Below are 19085 nucleotides of genomic sequence, written 5' to 3' on the forward strand. Positions count from 1 at the left end.
GTTCAACATTGGTGTTGCAGTTGATTGCAAAAACCAGTTGTTGTGCAGTTACTTAATTGGACAAATGTATTCGAAAATAATCCAAGAAAATTACTCATCATAAATTAGAAATATACAATTACACAACATGAAAACTCAATCATTGTTAAATTACTAATAAAAGTAAACACAAAGACAAAAAAAGAAGACTCGTGTTTCAATTGGTCTTTTATTTTGAAAGGTTGCAAACTTGCTTTTTGTCAGTGAGCTACAGCGCATGCGCAATAGTTCACGCTGCTCATCAACCGGAACTAAACTTAGTTGGCTAAAAAAGTGAGTTTACTACAATAGCAGAAATTTTTAAGCAGTTACGTATGTTTGTTTTGATCTGTTATGTTGTTAAAAGGCCAGGTTCGTTAAAAGGAATGCTCGGCGGGACTTTTTCTGGCATTTTTCTGTTAGGTGGATGTTAGCCAGAGTTAGCCCATTACTCAAACTCCATTTGGGTTGGAGATTAAACGCTAATCATCTGTATTTTTGTCTTCCCCTCGGAGTCAAAAAAGCTGAACTCGGAATGCAAAGAGCGCCACATGGAGGCGGTGTTAAAAAATGTGGCTAGCGCGGTGGAGCTGCTAGCTGTGGCGGCTTATAGCGATGCGATGAGTCAGTGGGATGAAAAGACTCTGTCCAGAGCGTTTCATTGGGCCAGGTACTGCGAGCACGTGTACACCAGGTTCCACACTAACTCTGCCGGCAGAAGAGTCGTGGAGAAGCAGCTGCAACACACCAATGCACGTTTGCGAGATGCTTTTGCAGACTACCGTGAGGTCTCCTTCATGGACCTCCCCCGCTGTGAGCATCTGCTGCTCCTGGCTCTGCTCAGCAACCCTCATCTGCCCATTTCCACCATGAAGATACTTTTTGGCAAAAAAGACGTTGCCAGCAGATACTATGACTACAAGGAGGTCACTGGACTCTGCAGCCACCTCATCCAATGCAAATCAGCGTGTAAAGTCCTGTGTCCTTTCTCAGGGCTGTCAGCTGTTGATGCTGACGCTGAGGTGCAGGGGGAGATGCTGATGAAGAGGCTGGACGCTCTGCTGAGCCAAGGCAGTGACCCCCAACAGGCCGAGCACTTTTTACACTCTGTCCTGCTGCTGTCTGAAGAAGCAGCCCACCATTCCTGCCTAGTCATCACTGCAGCTCTGCTGACAGCATCCGATTCAGGCACCCAAACCTCTTCACAGAGTTTTCTGTTGAACTGGCTGCAGAAAGAACACGGCATGCTGCAGCACATGGGCTCCACACTGCCTTCTGCTGTTCTCAAAGATCTAGCCAGAGCACATGGGAAATTTAGAGATGCATACTTCAGTGCTCTGAAAAAGTGGGCGTCAGAGATGGAGTACAGCCTGAACGATGGAGAATGGCTTCCTGAAGGCACAGCACCATCGCTGTCCTTTCAGGAAATGGTCGAGCACTTTTCAGACTTGTTTGATGCCTGTCCGTCTTTAAGGAGGAATGCAGAGGATGAGCTGCTTGCTTTAAAGATTTTAGATGGAGACTTTGACGCCAGAGGCCTGAGCGTTTGGGGAGACATACTGTCAGAGTTAAAGAAGTGACTGGCAAGTTTTTTTCAATGCTGAAATATATGAAAAACCACAATTGCAATTTGTCTTTAGTGTCTTAATTAAAATAAATATTATATGAATAAACATGAAAACTTATAACCTCTGTCTGTTCTTGGTCACTTTTTTTAAATGAATGTAATTTTTTTCATTTTTATTCCACTTGTATAATAGTTTGTCTATAATATAGCAATTCAGATAACTTTTGGATTTGTTTTATTGATATACATCATTTTTAACCTTAGATTGAGGTTTATAAGGAAAAGATGGCAAACATTAGAGACTGTGGTGCCAATGTAGAGCAGTTGACCTCTGATTGAAAGATTGCAGGATCGGTTCTTGACCCTGCCCACCCATGTGCTCAAGTATCCTTGAGCAAGACACTGATCCTGACGTTGCTCCTGCTGGTTACAGGTTGGTACCAGTGTTCAGCAGTGGAGCCGCCATCATTGTGACTATAAAGAGCTTTGGGCCTTCAAGCTATGTTGGTAAAAGTGCTAAGTAAGTATACGACATTTACCAGTAGTTGTTAACCCAGTCACAATTTATGTCAGTAATTTGGAATGTACCATTAAATCCAGGACTCAATTAAGCACTACCTTGATAAAAAACAAATTTTTTGTATATCGGAAATAAATTCAGACATGAAGAGATTAATGCTACCATTGCTTTCCCTCGAATTCAAAGGGAGGCTGACAGTTAATTTTATCATACCATTGGAATAAAACTTAAAAAAACAATTAACTGGTAAATTGTTCCAATGAATTGGTGTTTAGAATTTAACCTATAAGAACCCACAGTGATATCAGTGTAACGGAATACCATCAGGAATGTTTTCTGTGGTCCACGTGGTCTGTGGAATATCCCAAATAATTTTCCTTTTAGAGTCTGGGCTCTTATGGGTTAAAAATGTATTGATGAGCATTAAACAAAACAGCTAACAGAAAGAAAGAAAAATACTCAAAGGCATTATTTGTCCTCTTTATATATATTTTACTATCTAAACACATATAAATGACATAAGTTAAGTCACAGTCACCAAGTTTTCCAGCAATTTTTTATGCTGGATTTACTTTTAAACTTTTGCATTTTGATTGGCTTAGTGCCAGACTTGTGACTTGACTGCCAGTTTACGCTTCTCAGCACTTGTTCTTGTGTTTAAGCACCTCCGCGGTGAAGGATCAGATATTTAAATCAGAGATCCTTCCATCCAGTGTGAATAGCTAGTGTGTGACATGCGTCTGTCAGGCAGCGGATTAGAGCCCCAGCCACCATGTGGGGAGGGAACACCAACACAGAAACGGCTCGTTAAACACGCCAGGATAGCAATTTGTGTGGAGACATATGAGGGTCAGTGAGCACAGGGCACCACGGACACAACCAATTTATTTCCCACTAATAAAAAACATATGCAGCATGCTGCATGATTTTCAGTCAAATAAATTCAAAACAGTTAAATAAAATCACTTCTACAGCACAACTAAAGAGAAACCCTAGAAATGTTTCTTGTTTTTACATATTGTGCTTTTATTTATCACCTTTTACATAACTGACAATGTGGGTGAGCAGCCTTTGTGATGATTCAGATGTGTTGTCTGAAACTTGCAAAAAAGAAATAGCAAGGTGAGTTTGGACTTCTCTGCATTGTTCATCTGCAGGATTAATGCTATTTTTAATTGGCCTTTGTTAACGATGCATCAGGAAATAAATAAAAGGATGAGTTAGGGTAAATCTGCATAATTGTTTTACTTATGTATAATTGTTTTTAATATAAAGTGAGAATAATCCCGCTGCAGCATGTGGAGGCACTTTTCAGCCCCGGACAACCTTTTGAAACACATATACTGCGTTGAAGAATGACATGCCCAACGGTTTCTTTTGACAGAATTCAGTATTTGTTAGTTTCAATCCTGTCTGACACCAAATTCCCCGTGAGGAGGAAAATTGAACAATTGCATGTTTGCCCACAACTCAGTCCTCCTTTAGCTAATTTTTTTCAGTGGGATATTGTCCTCTGTCAGCATGAGGCAACAAACTGCACTGAGGTGGAGGCTGAGGGGCGTGGGGGGGCAAGGCAAACATTCATTAAAACTCAGATCTAGCCACCATCTGGTGGTGTGAATTGGGCGTCCTCAGGGGGGGTGGGTGCAGGACGGTAAAGCCCTCCCTGGGCTTGTGCCTAAACCACTCCGCCTCAGCCCCTTGTGTGACCTCAGTTATAGATCACAGTGGCACGGACCCCCACCAATCCACCACCCCACCCTCAGCACACCTGTGTCCCGCTCACAGCATGCCACAAAAAGTGCTGCACTCATATTTTCCAGAGGAAAAGGTTGATTTTTGTTTTTTTATATTGTGGTGAGTGTTGGTACATCTAAAAAAAAAAGAGATATAAATCTTTCCACAGACACCGCAGGGAGGTGCTGTGTCTGCAGAAAGATTTCTTGCTTTGATGACGGGGAAAAAACAAGAAGAGAAAATCATAAATTAGAAATGCAGTTTAATGTATTTTCTTATGAAGGAGAATTTGTCATTTGTACTATGTATCTTAAAGGTTTTTGCTTAAAAAAATGCCATTTTTGGAGGTGGGACAAAAGAAAACATGAGCAAAGAGTATTTTCTGTTAAAGAAAATTCTTGCACGTGAAATCAGATATGTGTCCTTCATTCTATTATCATTTTATCCAGATTCCGGAGCTGAAAGTGCTTCAGTCTGATCCTATCATGTAAAATCCTCTCTGTTTTGTGCATCTCATGAATTATGAGCATGTGTGAAGGTGTCAGTGTAATCTGATATGGGGGAGGGGGGTCAGATGGATCTGTGATAGATTGCATCTCGTGCAGCAGAATGATGCTGGCTCTGAGTGAGATGTACAAAAGGGGGAAAAAGCAATCCTCCTTTCTTGGATCTATTGCCATTTCAACACTATTGCAGATTTGGGCAAAAACAATCCACCTTCACTGGATTGGTGTCTACTCGCAGTGAGACAGCGAAGGTGTTGGTAAAAATGTTCAAGTAGGACAGGAAAGTGAACAGAGATCAATGTGTTGATTAGATTGTCTTTACTACCAACAAGAGCCGAGCGGAATGCTCATGTGCAGTGGGCACCGTTTGCATATCACAGAAGGAGGATTTTGTGCACACTGACAGAATCTCGTCTCTAGTAATAATGTGGAAGAAAAAAAACATTTTAAAATGAGAAAAGCTAGAAAGTCTTTTTCTCAGCTTCAAGATTTATCACAGTGAGTGAAGAGCCGTGATTTATGTTCTTTATATCCAGTTGGGTTTGCTGGCTCTCCATTAATAAATCCAATAACAAGAAGGACTGAGTATAAAATTGTGTTTGCCCTTAGGTGATGTATTGTTATGCAAGAGCCTGTCATGAAATACTAATTACTGCAACACTGCATGGAAGTTTAGGGTTGTAATTACCTGATCTTTTAGCATAAGATTGAGTTGAATTTTAAATTGGAAATTACAGGGTACTGGGGCACCAGTACGGGGAGAATGTTGTGGACATGTGGCGGAGGGATCAGGAGGATAATCGCATGCGGGTGGAGTCTCGACGGGAACGTGCTGCTCCGTCATCAAACACTCATTCTGGCTGAACCCCATCCTATTAAAGTCTCCTGGGAGCTAAACTGCACCTGCCTCATCTACTGACAACTCCTCAGTCTGCCTTCACTCTGTCGGATTACACATCCAGACAAGCAACACAATGACTATGCCTGAGATGAAAAAAATGAATCAAAATATTGCTGAGCTATATATCCAGACTGACGAGTGGCAAGCATTATTCACCTTTAAATGTAGACAGCTTTTGCTCATTTACCAGGCATCCTCTCAGGTTGCCACTGGATTAACAGCCGTGACCTCTCAGGCTGGTTAGGCATGAGAAAACATGTTCCACACGAGTGCTGATGCAATTGTGTTTTCTGTCAAATTAACATGTGCACTGAAAGACATGCAGCATTGAGTGTTAATGGCCTGGTTTCTCAGCAGTGCAGAAAAAGCCCAGAAAAAGAAATCTAAAATTGACGGTAATTGTTGCCAGTTCTGCTTCAGGGGGAGGATTTGGACATGGAGCCGATTTCTATGATCGAGCAGTCACTCAGTGTGGTTACTGTAAAGTGTGTGGACAACACCAGCTTTCAACACCTTAACACCCACACATGCTTCAGGCATGTCTGTCCTTTGTCTGAAAAAGAAAGAGGGCAAACATATTGTTCAATTGTTACTTTGTGCTTGAGATAAATAGATGGATAGATTCAAGCACAGAAAAAAATGATTGACAGAAGGAAGAAAAAGCTACACTTACTCCCTTCATGGAGGTCATTGTCTTTGAAGCTGGCATCGGTTCCAGTTCTTGCTCCCTTTTCGTCATTCTTGCTTTCATTGGAAGTTTTTTTGAGACTGCACCTGAGTTCTTTTGCTCAGCAAAATGTCCAATGTCCCAGAGGATGTCTCACTGGGACATTGGCTCTGTCATTTCCTGTTGTCTTTGACTGCAGAACTCCCACAGACTAGTTACAGATATATTTATTCTATTTCACTGTTGTTATAGACTTAGACATCCTAGAGCCATCTTTTCATGGTCCATGTCCAGAATTTTCTCTTGTGGTTTTGACCCCTGATCATGTTCAGGTTACTTCTCTGCTCCCTAAGTACTAAAAAGTTATATAGTCCAGGACTATCTAGTGCTCTGGATTTCAAAAGCAATGTGGATATCATACTCACTACTTTTCTTTAAACAGGTATATTTTACATCACTGATTTCCCGAATTAAAAACCATATAAATCTGAACATTTATTTATGAATCTACTGTGTCCTGATAATGAAAACCTGGATATTTTTAAAAAACATTAATCAAAATAAAAATTTTTTAACAAAATTGCTTAAACACAATGCATTATGGTTTATATTCACTGCTTTTTCACAGCGATTTCTGGGAAATTAGGGCTCTCAAATTTTGAATAGTAGATTTGGACAGCTCAACAAAATGGCAACCAGACTATATAGTGTACTATGGAGTAAGTATTGAATGAGTTTGGACACAACCTTAGTGACTAAAGATCAGAACCTCTGGTTCTTTCTGAAATTCTGAACATAAGACTGTTTCAACGTCTCAACATTGTTGCTTCTTAGCTCCCGTTATGTGAAGATCATTTGGGCACTTTGGGCAGAAACGATGATGTAGCTAGCCTGATCTGCTGAAGGGCTTCCCTATGACTCCAGCATCTTAAACATACCTCATCAGTTTTTAGCTGTAGTAACAGGTACTTTTTAAGAACACTGGGATTCTGAGTTCTTTAGCAAATCTATTGGTTCCACGTTTACTCCAACAACTTTAAAAGAGTTTATTATTCTATGGCAGTATTCCATCAGTTTGTTATTGCAATTTAGTCCAACCATTTCATACTTGAGATGGCACATTTTGGTCCCTAAACTAGACACATACTATTTAACCTTTGTGCTATCCTATGACCCCACCCTTACATTGACATGTTCTCCCTACCATGACAAAGGTGGATAAAGGTGAAGAGGATTTCATGTAATCCATGGACACCACTGAAGATCACAAATCATTGAAGAAAAAAGGTTCAGTGCACTGTCTTGTGGGTCTAGATGACCCAACTCCCAATGTTAAAGTGCCTAGAATAGCACAAGGGTTAAATAAAACAACATACGAACCAACTTTGCTTCATCTTGTCTCACTCAAATGTATCCAGTTCTTCTATTGCAGCCAGACACTTTAGAAAATACAAATTTATACTTGGATAGCAAGATTTACAGTGTAAAGCAGTAATGTATTCTACATCTAAACAATATTGATTTGTCCGTTGATTGGACTTGATGAAGGAGCAGGATCAGTAACGGACTCTGCTACATATAGGGCTTAGCATTGAGCTCCAGTGTGCAGAATTAAAAAATACACTTCTAATGTTTACCACTCCACTTTGCATGGTCCTAGCTTTTTTCTATTATTTCTAAATAATATAAACTGAATGTATCAAGGGCATTCACACCACTGGCGCAAATTTGAATGTTAAATTTACAACCTTTAGTTGGAAAATGAATCGTTTTGACAATGATATGAAACTTAGTAGCATCAACATTTCTGTCTCTCAGGTTAGACGATTCAATAATCTGTGATATGCTCACTATTGGTTACAAAATGAATGACATGTAGCATTTGAAGAAGTTAAAATGGTTTAGTGACCTGCTTTCAATCAAGTAAAACTGCTGTACACCTCAAAAACATGAGAACAAAAGACAAAAACTAGAAATATTTTGGTTGTTTTTTTCTTTTTTTTATATATAAAATGATATTAGTATTTTCCATAACACTTTTTGACATCAACAAGTCTCTTCAATAAACACAATATTTGAAGCAATAAAATCACATTTATATGTCCACAGAAATTTTAGGCACAAAGCCATTATAGCATCTTTTGGTCATCTTAAACATTCTTAAATATTCATGTTTTTTTTAAACATTCCTGCAGATTTCATACAGCAAATGAACAAAACTGTTTATAAAGCGCATGAAGTCGAGTGGAAGAGCCATCTATTAATTCATGTGGGTCATTCAAATGCGACAACATCAATTTTGATAGCGAAGTATTCTTGTTTGCCGCGGCGGTAACCAAGAAACACCAAGAGATCACAAACAGCTTAGTTGTTTGCACGAAGTACTGCATTCCTCACTGTCAAAATGTGACAACATCATCTGCATGGTGAGCACTAAAGCTGGACGCTAGGAATTTTCCCTAAAACACACACCTTAATGTTGATCATCACATGACTTCAAAACAAGTACAGTTAGATACAGCAGGCTTTTGTTACATTATAGAACAGAGCGTGATGGGTGGTGGCTGGTACAAAGAACTTATTGCAGTGCATACCGAACACCAATAAACAATGTCTTCTGAGCAGTTTTCCTTCAAACATCTTTTTTTGTGTGTGTCACATCCTGACCAGAACCTGATTAGCTTGTTTTATTATTCTGAATGGCAGAAGACACTTATCTTACAACAAAGCAGTTGGCAGAATGAGGACTATCAGTGACTGCGAAGCAGCTGCTTCGGAAACATTTATCTGAAAAAATTCATGCAGCAAACACACACCAACATCTACTGTTTAATTTCACTCACGCCATTTTTGTCCTATGTTATTGTAGGCCTCGCTTGAGAAGAAGAGGACCTTTTTTGCAAGCAGACATCTCCCTGAAGAGGTACTGTCCATGAAAAATATGGCCTTTTTATAGTAATGTTAACACAGATCAACGACCCAAAATCCACAATAGTCTCACAGAAACAGTATACAGGTATGTACAATACATAAAACACATTTCAGAAACAGAATTTTGTTTTCAGAACACTTATTATTTCAGTGCAATCAGAGTTTTATTTCAGAAAAAGGACTCTACATGATGGTCAAATGCAGCGTCGTCTGGCTCATGTTCTTCAAGTAGATCAATGAGGTTTGGGTGCCTAAGTAGGTCTGCAGCTTTCTTAACAACTGCTGTCTGTACGTGTACTGAAGTCCTACGTTTTGTAGATGGGATGAAAAACGCAAGAATCTATCTAATGAGGATTGTTCTGCAATGCCATAAACTATTTCTTTACATTTTTATTTTCAACTACTTTAACACACATAATTCATTTAGATATCTGGTATAACTTTTATTTGTGCAACCAGTGATGGGGAGCTAGATTTTAAACCGACTCTCCGTAATTGTGGCTTAAGAGTAACCCCGCTGAGCATACATCTTTCCTGCTGGCTCCTGAACGTATTCCTCTGTCTTATCCCAGTCCTGCACCCAGCCCTCCTTGAGCTGCTCTGTGGCTCCGTAGCTTTTGGCCGGGCCTGCCATTGCACCGTATCCCTGTGTGATGTCACCTGTCTCCTCGGCTAGCTCATCCTCATCGATAAATCCACACTTTTCTTCCTTGGTCTCCTCAGGGTCGGCCCATGGTTGCTTCTCTCCGGATGCAAAGATCCCATAAAACACCACTCCTCCATAATGCACGAGGGAGGCAATGAGGAAGACATACTGCCACTCTTCTCGGGTCTGGTAATAAAAAATTAAAGGACTTAGTATGTGTTTAGATTTTTCAAATCATCACGTGGTTCTCCAAAACTTGAGAGCTTTTAAAGTTACTCTTTTTTTCCCCCTGCAAACTGTGACTTAGACCTTTATCAGACAAATGATCTTTTTTTTTAAAAACAAAATCCTCCTCCATGTCTTACTTATTTGCTCTCTTCCAGTATATCCTTTCTTACCTAAATTCATCACCTTTATTGATAAAGAAATGTTATTTTGGGTCTATCAGACCAGATAAACAAATTTAATTAAAAATTAAAAAAAGAATAACAAATTTAATTTAAAAAAAGCCAGAAATACATTGGTGCAAAACCATGCAAAATAAACAGTCTTGTAACTTTTAAATCATTACTAACTCATTTAATTATTACAAACAGCGCCACTTTTGAAGGAAAATTAGTTATATTACAATCACTACATCTAAAAGAGAGTTAGAAAATCTATACTCCATAAAACATAGGGGCAGGTGCAAGGGTACATTTCTGATTTAAGCATTCATGCCTTCTGGACAACATGATGACACGTGACAATATCTGCACATGAAAAAATGTTCTTCAGCCTTCAGTCATGGGACAACTCCCCTGTTCTTTTCTACTTGTATGGGCTGTCAGTGTTCTCATAAAAGCCCTGGCTCTTCTCTATTCTATACCATCACCAAGTTCCTCTGTTCCATAACACCACCTGGTGATATTTCTTGTTAGCAACACAGTCAGCTCTGGTAAGGGCCAGCTGGTTGGTGGTAAAACCGTAGCTCTCGACTTTGAAATGAGTCCACAAATTTTTTTTAATGGATTTATTTTTTTAGTATCTACCGTTCTATGTTGAATATATAATGTTTCAAGGCAACAAAAAAGTCTTGGAGGTTTTCCAGGACTTTAAAAATCCAGTTGTATTGCATAAACAAAATCAGAAAAGCCTCACCTTGTTTTTTGTCATTGCTCCCACTATGAGCGGGCAGACCATGCCTGAAAGCGTCCCTACACCATTGGAAATACCCATGAGGATGCTGGCATAGCGAGGAGCGATGTCTAGATGGTTTACATTGAAACCTGCAGCAAAAAGAGGGAACTTTAAGTTCTAATGACAAATATTATTGTAGCTTGTTGTAATTTCAACTAGGCTCAAGACTTACCTGATATTGCAAAACCACTAAAGCCCACAGCCAAAACTAGAAAAGAGATGGCCACACCCTTGCTGTGAGAGTACCCAACCACTAGTAAGAGTGTTGCCTCCATACCAAATCCTGAAAGCAACAGGCCAGCAGTCAACTCAAGAGACATCCTCAGAAAAAGACAGTGGATTAAAATGGTAGAACCTCACCTCCACAGTTCATGATTTTACGGACCATTGTGGTGGACATGATGTTGTGACTTCGCAGATAGTCCGCTAACTGGCCTCCTAAAGGCACGATGATGGTCATGACCAAGTGAGGGAGAGCTGAGAGTAATCCCACCTGAGAAACCATCAAACACACCTCTGAAGCAACTGCGACAACTACAAAGAATCTGTCACAATGGTGTCATATCAAGTGTCCCTCTCTGCATTTCAGCTGCTGACTCCAGTGGGTAATAATTCAACTCAGCAGCAGCAAAATCTCATACAGACCCTAAATTACACCTGTCAGTGTGACGTGAGTCATGGTTTACGCCGTCGACTCAGAGCAAAGATCGAGTCAGCTTGAAAATTGGCCACATTCTGTAGCCTGATGGGATTCATGAGGGAAGAAGCAAATCATTTAACTAAATCAAGTCTTTACAGGACAATGTGCTGTTGGTAGTTTTTGATAAAGAATAAATATTTTGTTCATTTTCATGCCATTAAACATGATACAACTACTTTTTTTTAATAAATACATTTATTAGAAAAGGTGTTATAAATTATAGTGTCAAACAATCTGTAAATTTGCACCTTTACATGGATAGGCATATTTATTTAAAATTCAGTGACTGACCAACAATTTCCTACATTCTATAAATGCATCATAAAAGCAAAAAAACAGCAAAAATAAAAAGAGGTTTCCAAAATGTTTGCATGTTCATATTTGTCTACTGGTATCAACTTTGTGTCATGTACTATTCTATCCAAATCCAATTCCTTTGGAGTTTAAACACCGAATGGATTTATGTATTTTCTCTTTTAAAGCACTGGTTTGTTCCATACCATTCATAGATAATAATATCTTTGTTTGATTCTCTAAATTCAATTCTTGCTCCTGTTCACAACTTAGAACTAAGCTTTGGTGTAACCAAAAGTAAAAAAAAATAATTTTTTGTGGCTGTAAATGACCCATTTCTGAGACCAGAAATTACCTAATCAGATTAATTCAAAGTGTAAATTCTGAAAATAAAGCTGCTAAAAGTTTTAACATTGAAACCTATTAAATACAATTACTATTTTCTCAGGGCAACCATATTTTAAAATAGGAATCATGAAAATAAATGCTTACTTTGCTAATCTCGAAGCCAAAAACCTCTTCAAAGTATGCAGGCTGACTAATGAGAAGCAGATAAAAGGTCCAGCTTCGGCAAAAATTGGCCACAATGATTGCATAGACTGGCATGGAGGTGAAAAACTTTCTCCATGGGGTCTTAAATTTCTGTGGAAACATTTAATAGACAGTGAGAGGTGCTTGGATATGACAGTGAAAGAAATCAAAAGATGCAGACCAGGGACTCACTTCTGATGGGCCCATAAGTTGGGCACTTTCACCAATGCTCTCTTCAATGTACCGGCGCTCCTCTTCAGTGATGGTTGGATGTTCTGCTGGGCTCTCATATGACACCAAAATCCAAAACATGTACCAAAAGATCCCAAATGACCCTATCAACAAAAATGACAAGGTGGGAACGCTCTGCAATTTCACATTTTTTATATTTTAGAGCTTCACGTGAGTCGTTTCCCATTAAAAGTTAGCACTTAAAGTAAGGAAACAATTTCTTCTTGACAGTTAATTTTATACTGTTGTAAAGCCTGTTTATAGCTCTTTCAAATAGTAGAACGGCTGTAAGGAACATGCATTTGAGGAACAAAGTGTGGAGAAAAATGCAGGAAACACTGTTAATTTCTGCACTGAGGATCCATTTTTGAGTGGAGGCAAGGGGATGAGATCTCTGTGATGGTGCCAGAGTGACCAGCAGTCACACCGGCTGATGTGTGACAAATGCCGACTGAAGAATGGAACACCAGGCTGGTGACCAGCAGGAGTAGGAGGTGCCAGACTGTGTATGGTTCGTCCACACGCCGCTGAATGAAATTGGTAAATTGGCAATATGACCTTTTTCTTTGAGCTAGAAGGGAGAATTTAAGAAAAACCACTCTGGCATTGACAGAGAAGATTTGGCAAAGTTTTTCCACAGGTACAACTCCAATATACTTAGATCTGCTGCTCATTTAAAAAATGCATGTTACTTTCAAATGTGGCACCATTAAAACTGTTTAAAAAAGGGGGGTTTGTTCTTATAGCAATTTTTTTTTTAAATCAGAGTTTTTACGACTGAAGTTTATCTATAACTCTACTCACCATAAACATAGAAGACTGAGGACCATCCTGTATATTGCACCAGAACCCCAGCCAGAGGCATGGCTATCACTGCTCCTGCATAGGATCCTAAAAAGGATGCACCAACGTGACTAAGCAGAATGCAATCTTGCCTGCAAGTTGTCCCACTATGGCTCTTGCAAACGTTGTAGACATAGGTATTTTTAAAGCAAAGTTGTATCATCCTAAACCTGCAATAATGTGGTGGCAGAATCTGTATTTAACTTTAGATCAAAACAAAAACAACACAGATGTACCGCAAAAAGATAGGGTTGCCAGGCGGCTTCTTTCCAGCGGTGGAGCCCATTTGCTCCAGATCCCATGGCAGGCTGGATAAGTCACTCCCTGCACAACAGCACAACATGTCACAGTCACACTGTGATTCTCAGAAATATAATTCAACCACTTGTCTGTTCTGTGCTCTTCAACTCACAGCTTTTAATTGTTAGATAAATGTGGTCTCTTCTTATTTGTCAAAGACTCATCGGACAAAATGCAGTTAATAACAAACAGACGTGACATGCATTGGACCTGACCTTTCTAATAGAGACTAATGGCTCTGGTGTGAGTCAGTGCAAATTCAAGCAGACTCCCCACTTCATGGATAAAATTCAAATTGCTCCCATTAAATCTTCGTTAAACACTAAGTGGCATACAATCAACTATTGATAGGCACAAATTGCTGGGGCTTGCAGTGGGAAATACCCTGAAATGCTAATGCTTTATTTGTTGTTATAAGTTGAGGTGCAAAGCAGAGGCAGCCGTCTCATTCTCTCTCTCTCAATGGTCCCGAGCAGCTATTGAAACCGCTATTGAAACGGTGTGCAGCCAAACAACATAACAAAAGAGGCCAACCTTCGAATCGGATAATAGCATCCCTTATCCTAAAGCGATTCCCCCTTCTTGAACAGCGGGCGCTGCCTGCATCAAGTGGTTTGTATCTCTTTTGTCCACTGTGGTCTCTGTGTGAACTGTTTCAGCTCGGCACACAAGTCCTTCCATTCAAGGTTTCATGATGTTTGCTAATTAGTTTGTGTACAGTCAAATAAATGGAGCATGTTCATTATAGGACCCTTTTTTTTGCACTCAAATTCAAACAAAAAACAGGAGGCTTCAAACAATATGATCAGTCTAGGATTCAGGGCTGGCACTCAGCCATTATATTTCCAGCTTTTAATGTACAATGTGACATGCAAACTGTGCATGAGTACCTCCACCAGGCCTTGTAATATCCTCACAAAGATGACACATCCGTAGTGAGAACGTGCAGCACTGGGAATGAACATGTTCAGGGTGGAAGTCAGCACGATGGCAGCTCCGAAAACTCTGGATAAACAGTGTGCAGAGATGTCAAAGCAAAACCAGCGTCTTGTTAAGAAGAAAACACACCAACAGTTGATTATTTGTTGCTACATCAAACTCAGTGAAACAAAATGTTGTTAACATTGTACAAGGAAAAAAAAACTCTTATAATGAAGATAAAGTGGTCCTAATTGGATGCCACACATGCATCAGGCTGCTATTCTGTTTCCAAGGGACTGAGCATAAGAAGTGTTTGCAACAGAAGGCTTCAGTGGCTTCAGATGAATTGGCATGCTGAGTTATATCCTATTAAATCCTCTGATAAAAACAGCACTTTAACAGCAAATTGATGAAGAATGTTGGAGTTTTTTCCTAAATTCTTTCACTTATCACTCTTCATTTTTATTTTTGCAATTTTTTTGGGGGTAATTGCAGCTGACTAATCAGTTGTCACTGAAATCGATGGACGATCAGGACATTTTTACACAAAGCTTTGGCCTCCTCGGTTGCCATGCGTCTCAACATAAAGGATTAGACACGGTGGTCTCATGGGACCTCATTAACATGAGGAGGCACGCCCTGCGGGTACCAGCCAAATCCCCAGTTCATCAGCTGGTTTCTTCAACCCAGCATCAATGTGAGCATGTGCAGCAGATTTCATTTCTGCACAAAAGAAAAAAAAAAAAAAAAAGAAAAAAAAGGGAGACATGGACCAGCACCCACATTGTTTGTTGGGAATCCTTGTTACCTGTTTGCAGCCAGTCTTGAGGAGATGTACCCTCCTGGAATTTGAGTAACTATGTATCCCCAGAAGAACGAGCCATGAATCATCCCCACAGTTTCTGGATCCCAGTTAAATTTTGCTTTCTTAAAGACAGAAAAGGAACATATTTGCTTTTGATTTGTTATGTTTTTTTGGACTTCAAAATGCACGTTTTTCTTTAAAAAAAAACAAGGGGGAGAAACAGAAAATGTTGATCAACTTGAAACATTTTATAGATAAATATAAAGAAAAAATATGTTGACCAAAAAGAAAAATGAAGAGAACACTTGATCACTTTAAAAAAATAAAGAAAACCTTGCTACTCATCATCGCATGCCATGATGTGGAGGTGGGCGGAGTTTAACAGGCACCTCTTTCACGATGATCTTGCCGTTTTGATGGATTGTGCTGTTGTTGACCATGCTGACGATAGCCACACCCAAGTTACAGCGGATCCCGAAGGAGATGCAGAAGCCGAGCCCGCTCAGGATGGCGATGATGTATCTGCGCGGAAGCCCAAAGCAGGTGCAGTCGCACAGCGGCGCCTTCCGCTCCGGATCCTCTCGGGGTCTCCCGTCCTCCGTCAGCTCGATCACCTCACCTGTTTGCTGCCGCTTTTCAAGCCTCCTGCATCGCAAGCCCATCATACAACAGGATAAAGCTTTCCTTTTTCTTAGCTCATTTGGATGTTTACTCCAAATGCATTTTTTTCCTTAAAATTTAGTTTTTTTCCGGGTTTTTTCTCAAAACTACATTTTTTCTTATCGGTAAAGAAACAAACCCTGTTAAAGGACTTTAAAACCTTTAGCAAAAAAGTCTATATTTATTAGGTTCTAATCTTTCATAATTCGCCTTTTTAAAAACAAATCTTAGAAATTGTGCCTAATTTAAATGGATTTCTGCCTCTAAAGCAGGATAAAAAGACTGAAGACCGAATGAAAAAAATGACCTTCAACGTTTTGTCATCCATCTGTCGTTTTTCGTGTATTTACTGTTTTTATTCTCTGCTGTGTAAATGCGCATTCATTTTCTAAATCTATTCAATTTCCCAAAGTAAATCTTAAAAAAACGTGGCAATGTGAAAAAATGTGAAGGCCTCAACTGGAGGAATGGCAGGCCTGCCTACAGATTTTTTTTTAAATTCCACCTTTGAGTTTCTGCGACTGCTTCAAATGCAAGGCCTCATTTTGGACCTTAAACAAAACAAAATGTTCCATAAAAGACCCATAAAATACACATCCACATATTTCACATAACCCATTCAGATTTGTTTTCTATGCCAACATAAATTCATTTTGATGCAAAATTTAATTAAAATACAAAAGAATCTGTTCCACAAATCTAAAAAACACACCCATAAAGCCGGTGTGAATCTGTGAATCTCGCAGCAGGCATCAGTTAGTACATTTCTCGTGGGTGTAGCCTATATCGTCGTGACTCTAAGAATATTGGGAGTCAACTGATTTTAAGTTCTTCGATCTTGAATGACCACATGGATACACAAGGTAATAGATACCCTCCGCCCTCGTGTCACGACTCGTACTGATTCATTAATTATTAAAAACACACACAGCTCTTGATGGAGGGGGACCATCCATCCCCCAGGGAAATAACCGATCCTTAAATATTCGGGCCACACGACGTGATTCCAGCCCAAACCCAGGGGTTTCCCCTCTGATTTCATTTTGGAGCAAGGATGAGCGAAATCAGACCCAATGTCATTTTATTATTCTATCTTAACACCTGGATGGTTTGTGCTTCTAAAGAAACTAAAATAAATGTATGATTTCCTCTTACTTGTATAGAGTCCCCAGGGCCTTTCCTGCGAGCTGCTTAATCCCCTCTTTGGTTGTAGGGAGAGCCTTTTCCTTGCCTGACTCCATTTCTAACTCAACCCCAAAAAAATCTAAGAAAAAAAGAACCTTACTATGCTATAACAAAATGAAATGCAGCATAAAACAGCATATTGTATTTAAAATCCGAATATCGCCCGTCTTTGTGATAAAAACACCAAAATTTCCTGAAAAACGTGCAAGAAAAGGCGTTACAAGCTCAGTCTGAAAGGGCTGGTTTCGCAGTCACAAAACAGTAGTCAAATAAGTCCGCTTTTGCCTTGCGCGCTGTTAATCCGTGCAGTGCCATCTTAAAATCCTGCGGTGATGAGAAAGGAGGAACAAAAAAGACGTTGAAAAAATTAAAGGAAGTTTGAGGTTTCAGAAATGAATCTTTTGGAGATCAAGTGATAAGCTCCAGCCGGTGGAAGAAAAAGAGCCCCACTCTAAATCTGAGGTGCAGGATCTCCGGTGTGACGGCTGCGCGGGGAGCTTTCAGCACCGCGGACAGCGTTCAGCCCATCTACCTGTCAGCAGCTCGGCGCTGCGCCCCTCCTCCCTCCTCCTCTCCGCTCCAATTCTATTACAACTTCCAAATCTTTCAAGACGCTCCCTAATGTATAACATCCCACCCTCCTATCATTTATGAAGGCATATTTGTTTATAAAGAATGAAAAGTGTGTGCAGCATCCATGGTGCCCTCAAATCCTCTCATTTCTCAGCACAGATGGACCTGTAGCGTTTGCACATCATGTTCACCACAGAGACAAGTTCATTGGTGACTACCTGACTGACTGATTACTTTTACAAAAGAGTGAAAATGGAGAATTTGGAGTTTGGTCGACAAAATACGTCGCTGCCCGCGTGGGACCGCGTTGTAAAGGCGCCTTCAGCCTGCAGTCAACCACGGAGAGGCAGTGTTGCGTAAGGAATAGAAGTACAGTAAACCAAAGCCAGGATGGGATACACTGACGTAATGTGGGATATTTTTTATGTTTGGAGGAAGATCATTTAGATTTACAAAAATTATGCCATAAAATAGGAACAAAAATCTGCAAAATGAATATAAAATTAAATTAATTAACAGCTGTAGAAGATGACCATCAGAACATCATTTTTTTTCCTCTGTTCAATTTTTCCCCCAGTGTATTCATTTAAATCTTTGCACACTGATGAAAAATTCACGCATTTGCTGGAAACATAGATAAATTGGTTTCAACAAGCGATGAAGCTGCAAAAGCACATGCACACTAGACCTGCAGGGCGCCAGGAGGCGGGGTTGTGAGGGGTGCACTGTCTGTATCACGACGCAGCAGTTGATGGGGCAAGAAGAGCAAAACAGTGAAGCAACCATCACTAGAGTTGCAGCTGATGGAGCTGCAGTGCTGTCCTTTGAATGAAATCTTAAACAATAAAATCTAAGTGGTGTTACCACACTGGGTGGTTATAGCCAGGACAAGCTGAATAGTGGACTGCTCCTTACACTTCAGATCCTCTGTGGCGCCAGTGAGCAGCGGATGCGTCATGGCAACGTAACAGAAGATGCTGAGGAAACGACTAAGGCATCCCCATCTTTGAGCCCAAATGCAGCCCCACCTTCTAGATCCCAAAGACTTAGCAAGGCCAAGAGGAGTCTGGTTCAGGAGGGAATCCCCTCTCTGTTTGGATTAATAAACGACGTGAAGGTGAATTAAAAGGACAGGTTTTAACTTGAGCATCAAATATTTAAATTTTGTAATTGTTCATGTCAGTCTGAGTGATGCCTGTTTAAAATCACAGTACGTGAAACCCATCCACCCCCTTTAGATCCTGGCTGAACCCCTGTCTTTGTTCTAAAAGGTGCTGCTGCCAAGTCTGACAACCTCGCCAGCATATTTGAGTGTAAACCACACCCACTAGTGTGAACTAACACTGAATAGTTAAGTTTCCCTGACCATC

The 19085-nt window shown here is 40.1% G+C and overlaps 2 protein-coding genes across 2 annotated transcripts; one reads left to right on the forward strand and one right to left on the reverse strand.

Annotated features, from left to right (window-relative positions):
* The first annotated feature begins 207 nt into the window (after positions 1-207).
* Positions 208-1706, forward strand: fancf (FA complementation group F). Its single transcript, XM_020703987.3, has 2 exons — positions 208-312; positions 534-1706. Exon 2 carries the CDS (start codon positions 570-572, stop codon positions 1596-1598), a length of 1029 nt encoding a protein of 342 aa, XP_020559646.1. The 5' UTR covers positions 208-312; positions 534-569; the 3' UTR covers positions 1599-1706.
* Positions 1707-7894: 6188 nt separating this feature from the next.
* slc17a6a (solute carrier family 17 member 6a) lies at positions 7895-17855 on the reverse strand. The gene is made up of 12 exons (XM_004069581.5): positions 17113-17855; positions 15687-15942; positions 15301-15419; positions 14462-14576; positions 13508-13595; positions 13233-13319; positions 12390-12532; positions 12159-12308; positions 11033-11165; positions 10845-10955; positions 10634-10761; positions 7895-9679 (listed from the first exon to the last, which is right to left on the reverse strand). The coding sequence occupies exons 1-12, from the start codon at positions 17196-17198 to the stop codon at positions 9350-9352; spliced, it is 1746 nt and encodes a 581-aa protein (XP_004069629.1). The 5' UTR covers positions 17199-17855; the 3' UTR covers positions 7895-9349.
* Between the last annotated feature and the right edge of the window lie 1230 nt (positions 17856-19085).

This window comes from Oryzias latipes, chromosome 6, assembly GCF_053564925.1.
Source record: "Oryzias latipes strain Hd-rR chromosome 6, Olatipes_Hd-rR_3.1".
NCBI classification, from domain to species: Eukaryota; Metazoa; Chordata; class Actinopteri; order Beloniformes; family Adrianichthyidae; genus Oryzias; species Oryzias latipes.

What these genes read in the sequence shown, in the direction of transcription:
- fancf (XM_020703987.3), top strand. Translation starts at nt 570, where the DNA reads ATGGAGGCGGTGTTAAAAAATGTGGCTAGCGCGGTGGAGCTGCTAGCT.
- slc17a6a (XM_004069581.5), bottom strand. Translation starts at nt 17,198, where the DNA reads ATGGAGTCAGGCAAGGAAAAGGCTCTCCCTACAACCAAAGAGGGGATT. An exon ending in GCCCTGGGGACTCTATACAA is followed by an intron (nt 15,943 to 17,112) that starts GTAAGAGGAAAT and finishes CTTGCGATGCAG; the next exon opens with GAGGCTTGAAAAGCGGCAGC. An exon ending in TTGGCTTCGAGATTAGCAAA is followed by an intron (nt 11,166 to 12,158) that starts GTAAGCATTTAT and finishes ATGGTTTCTCAG; the next exon opens with GTGGGATTACTCTCAGCTCT.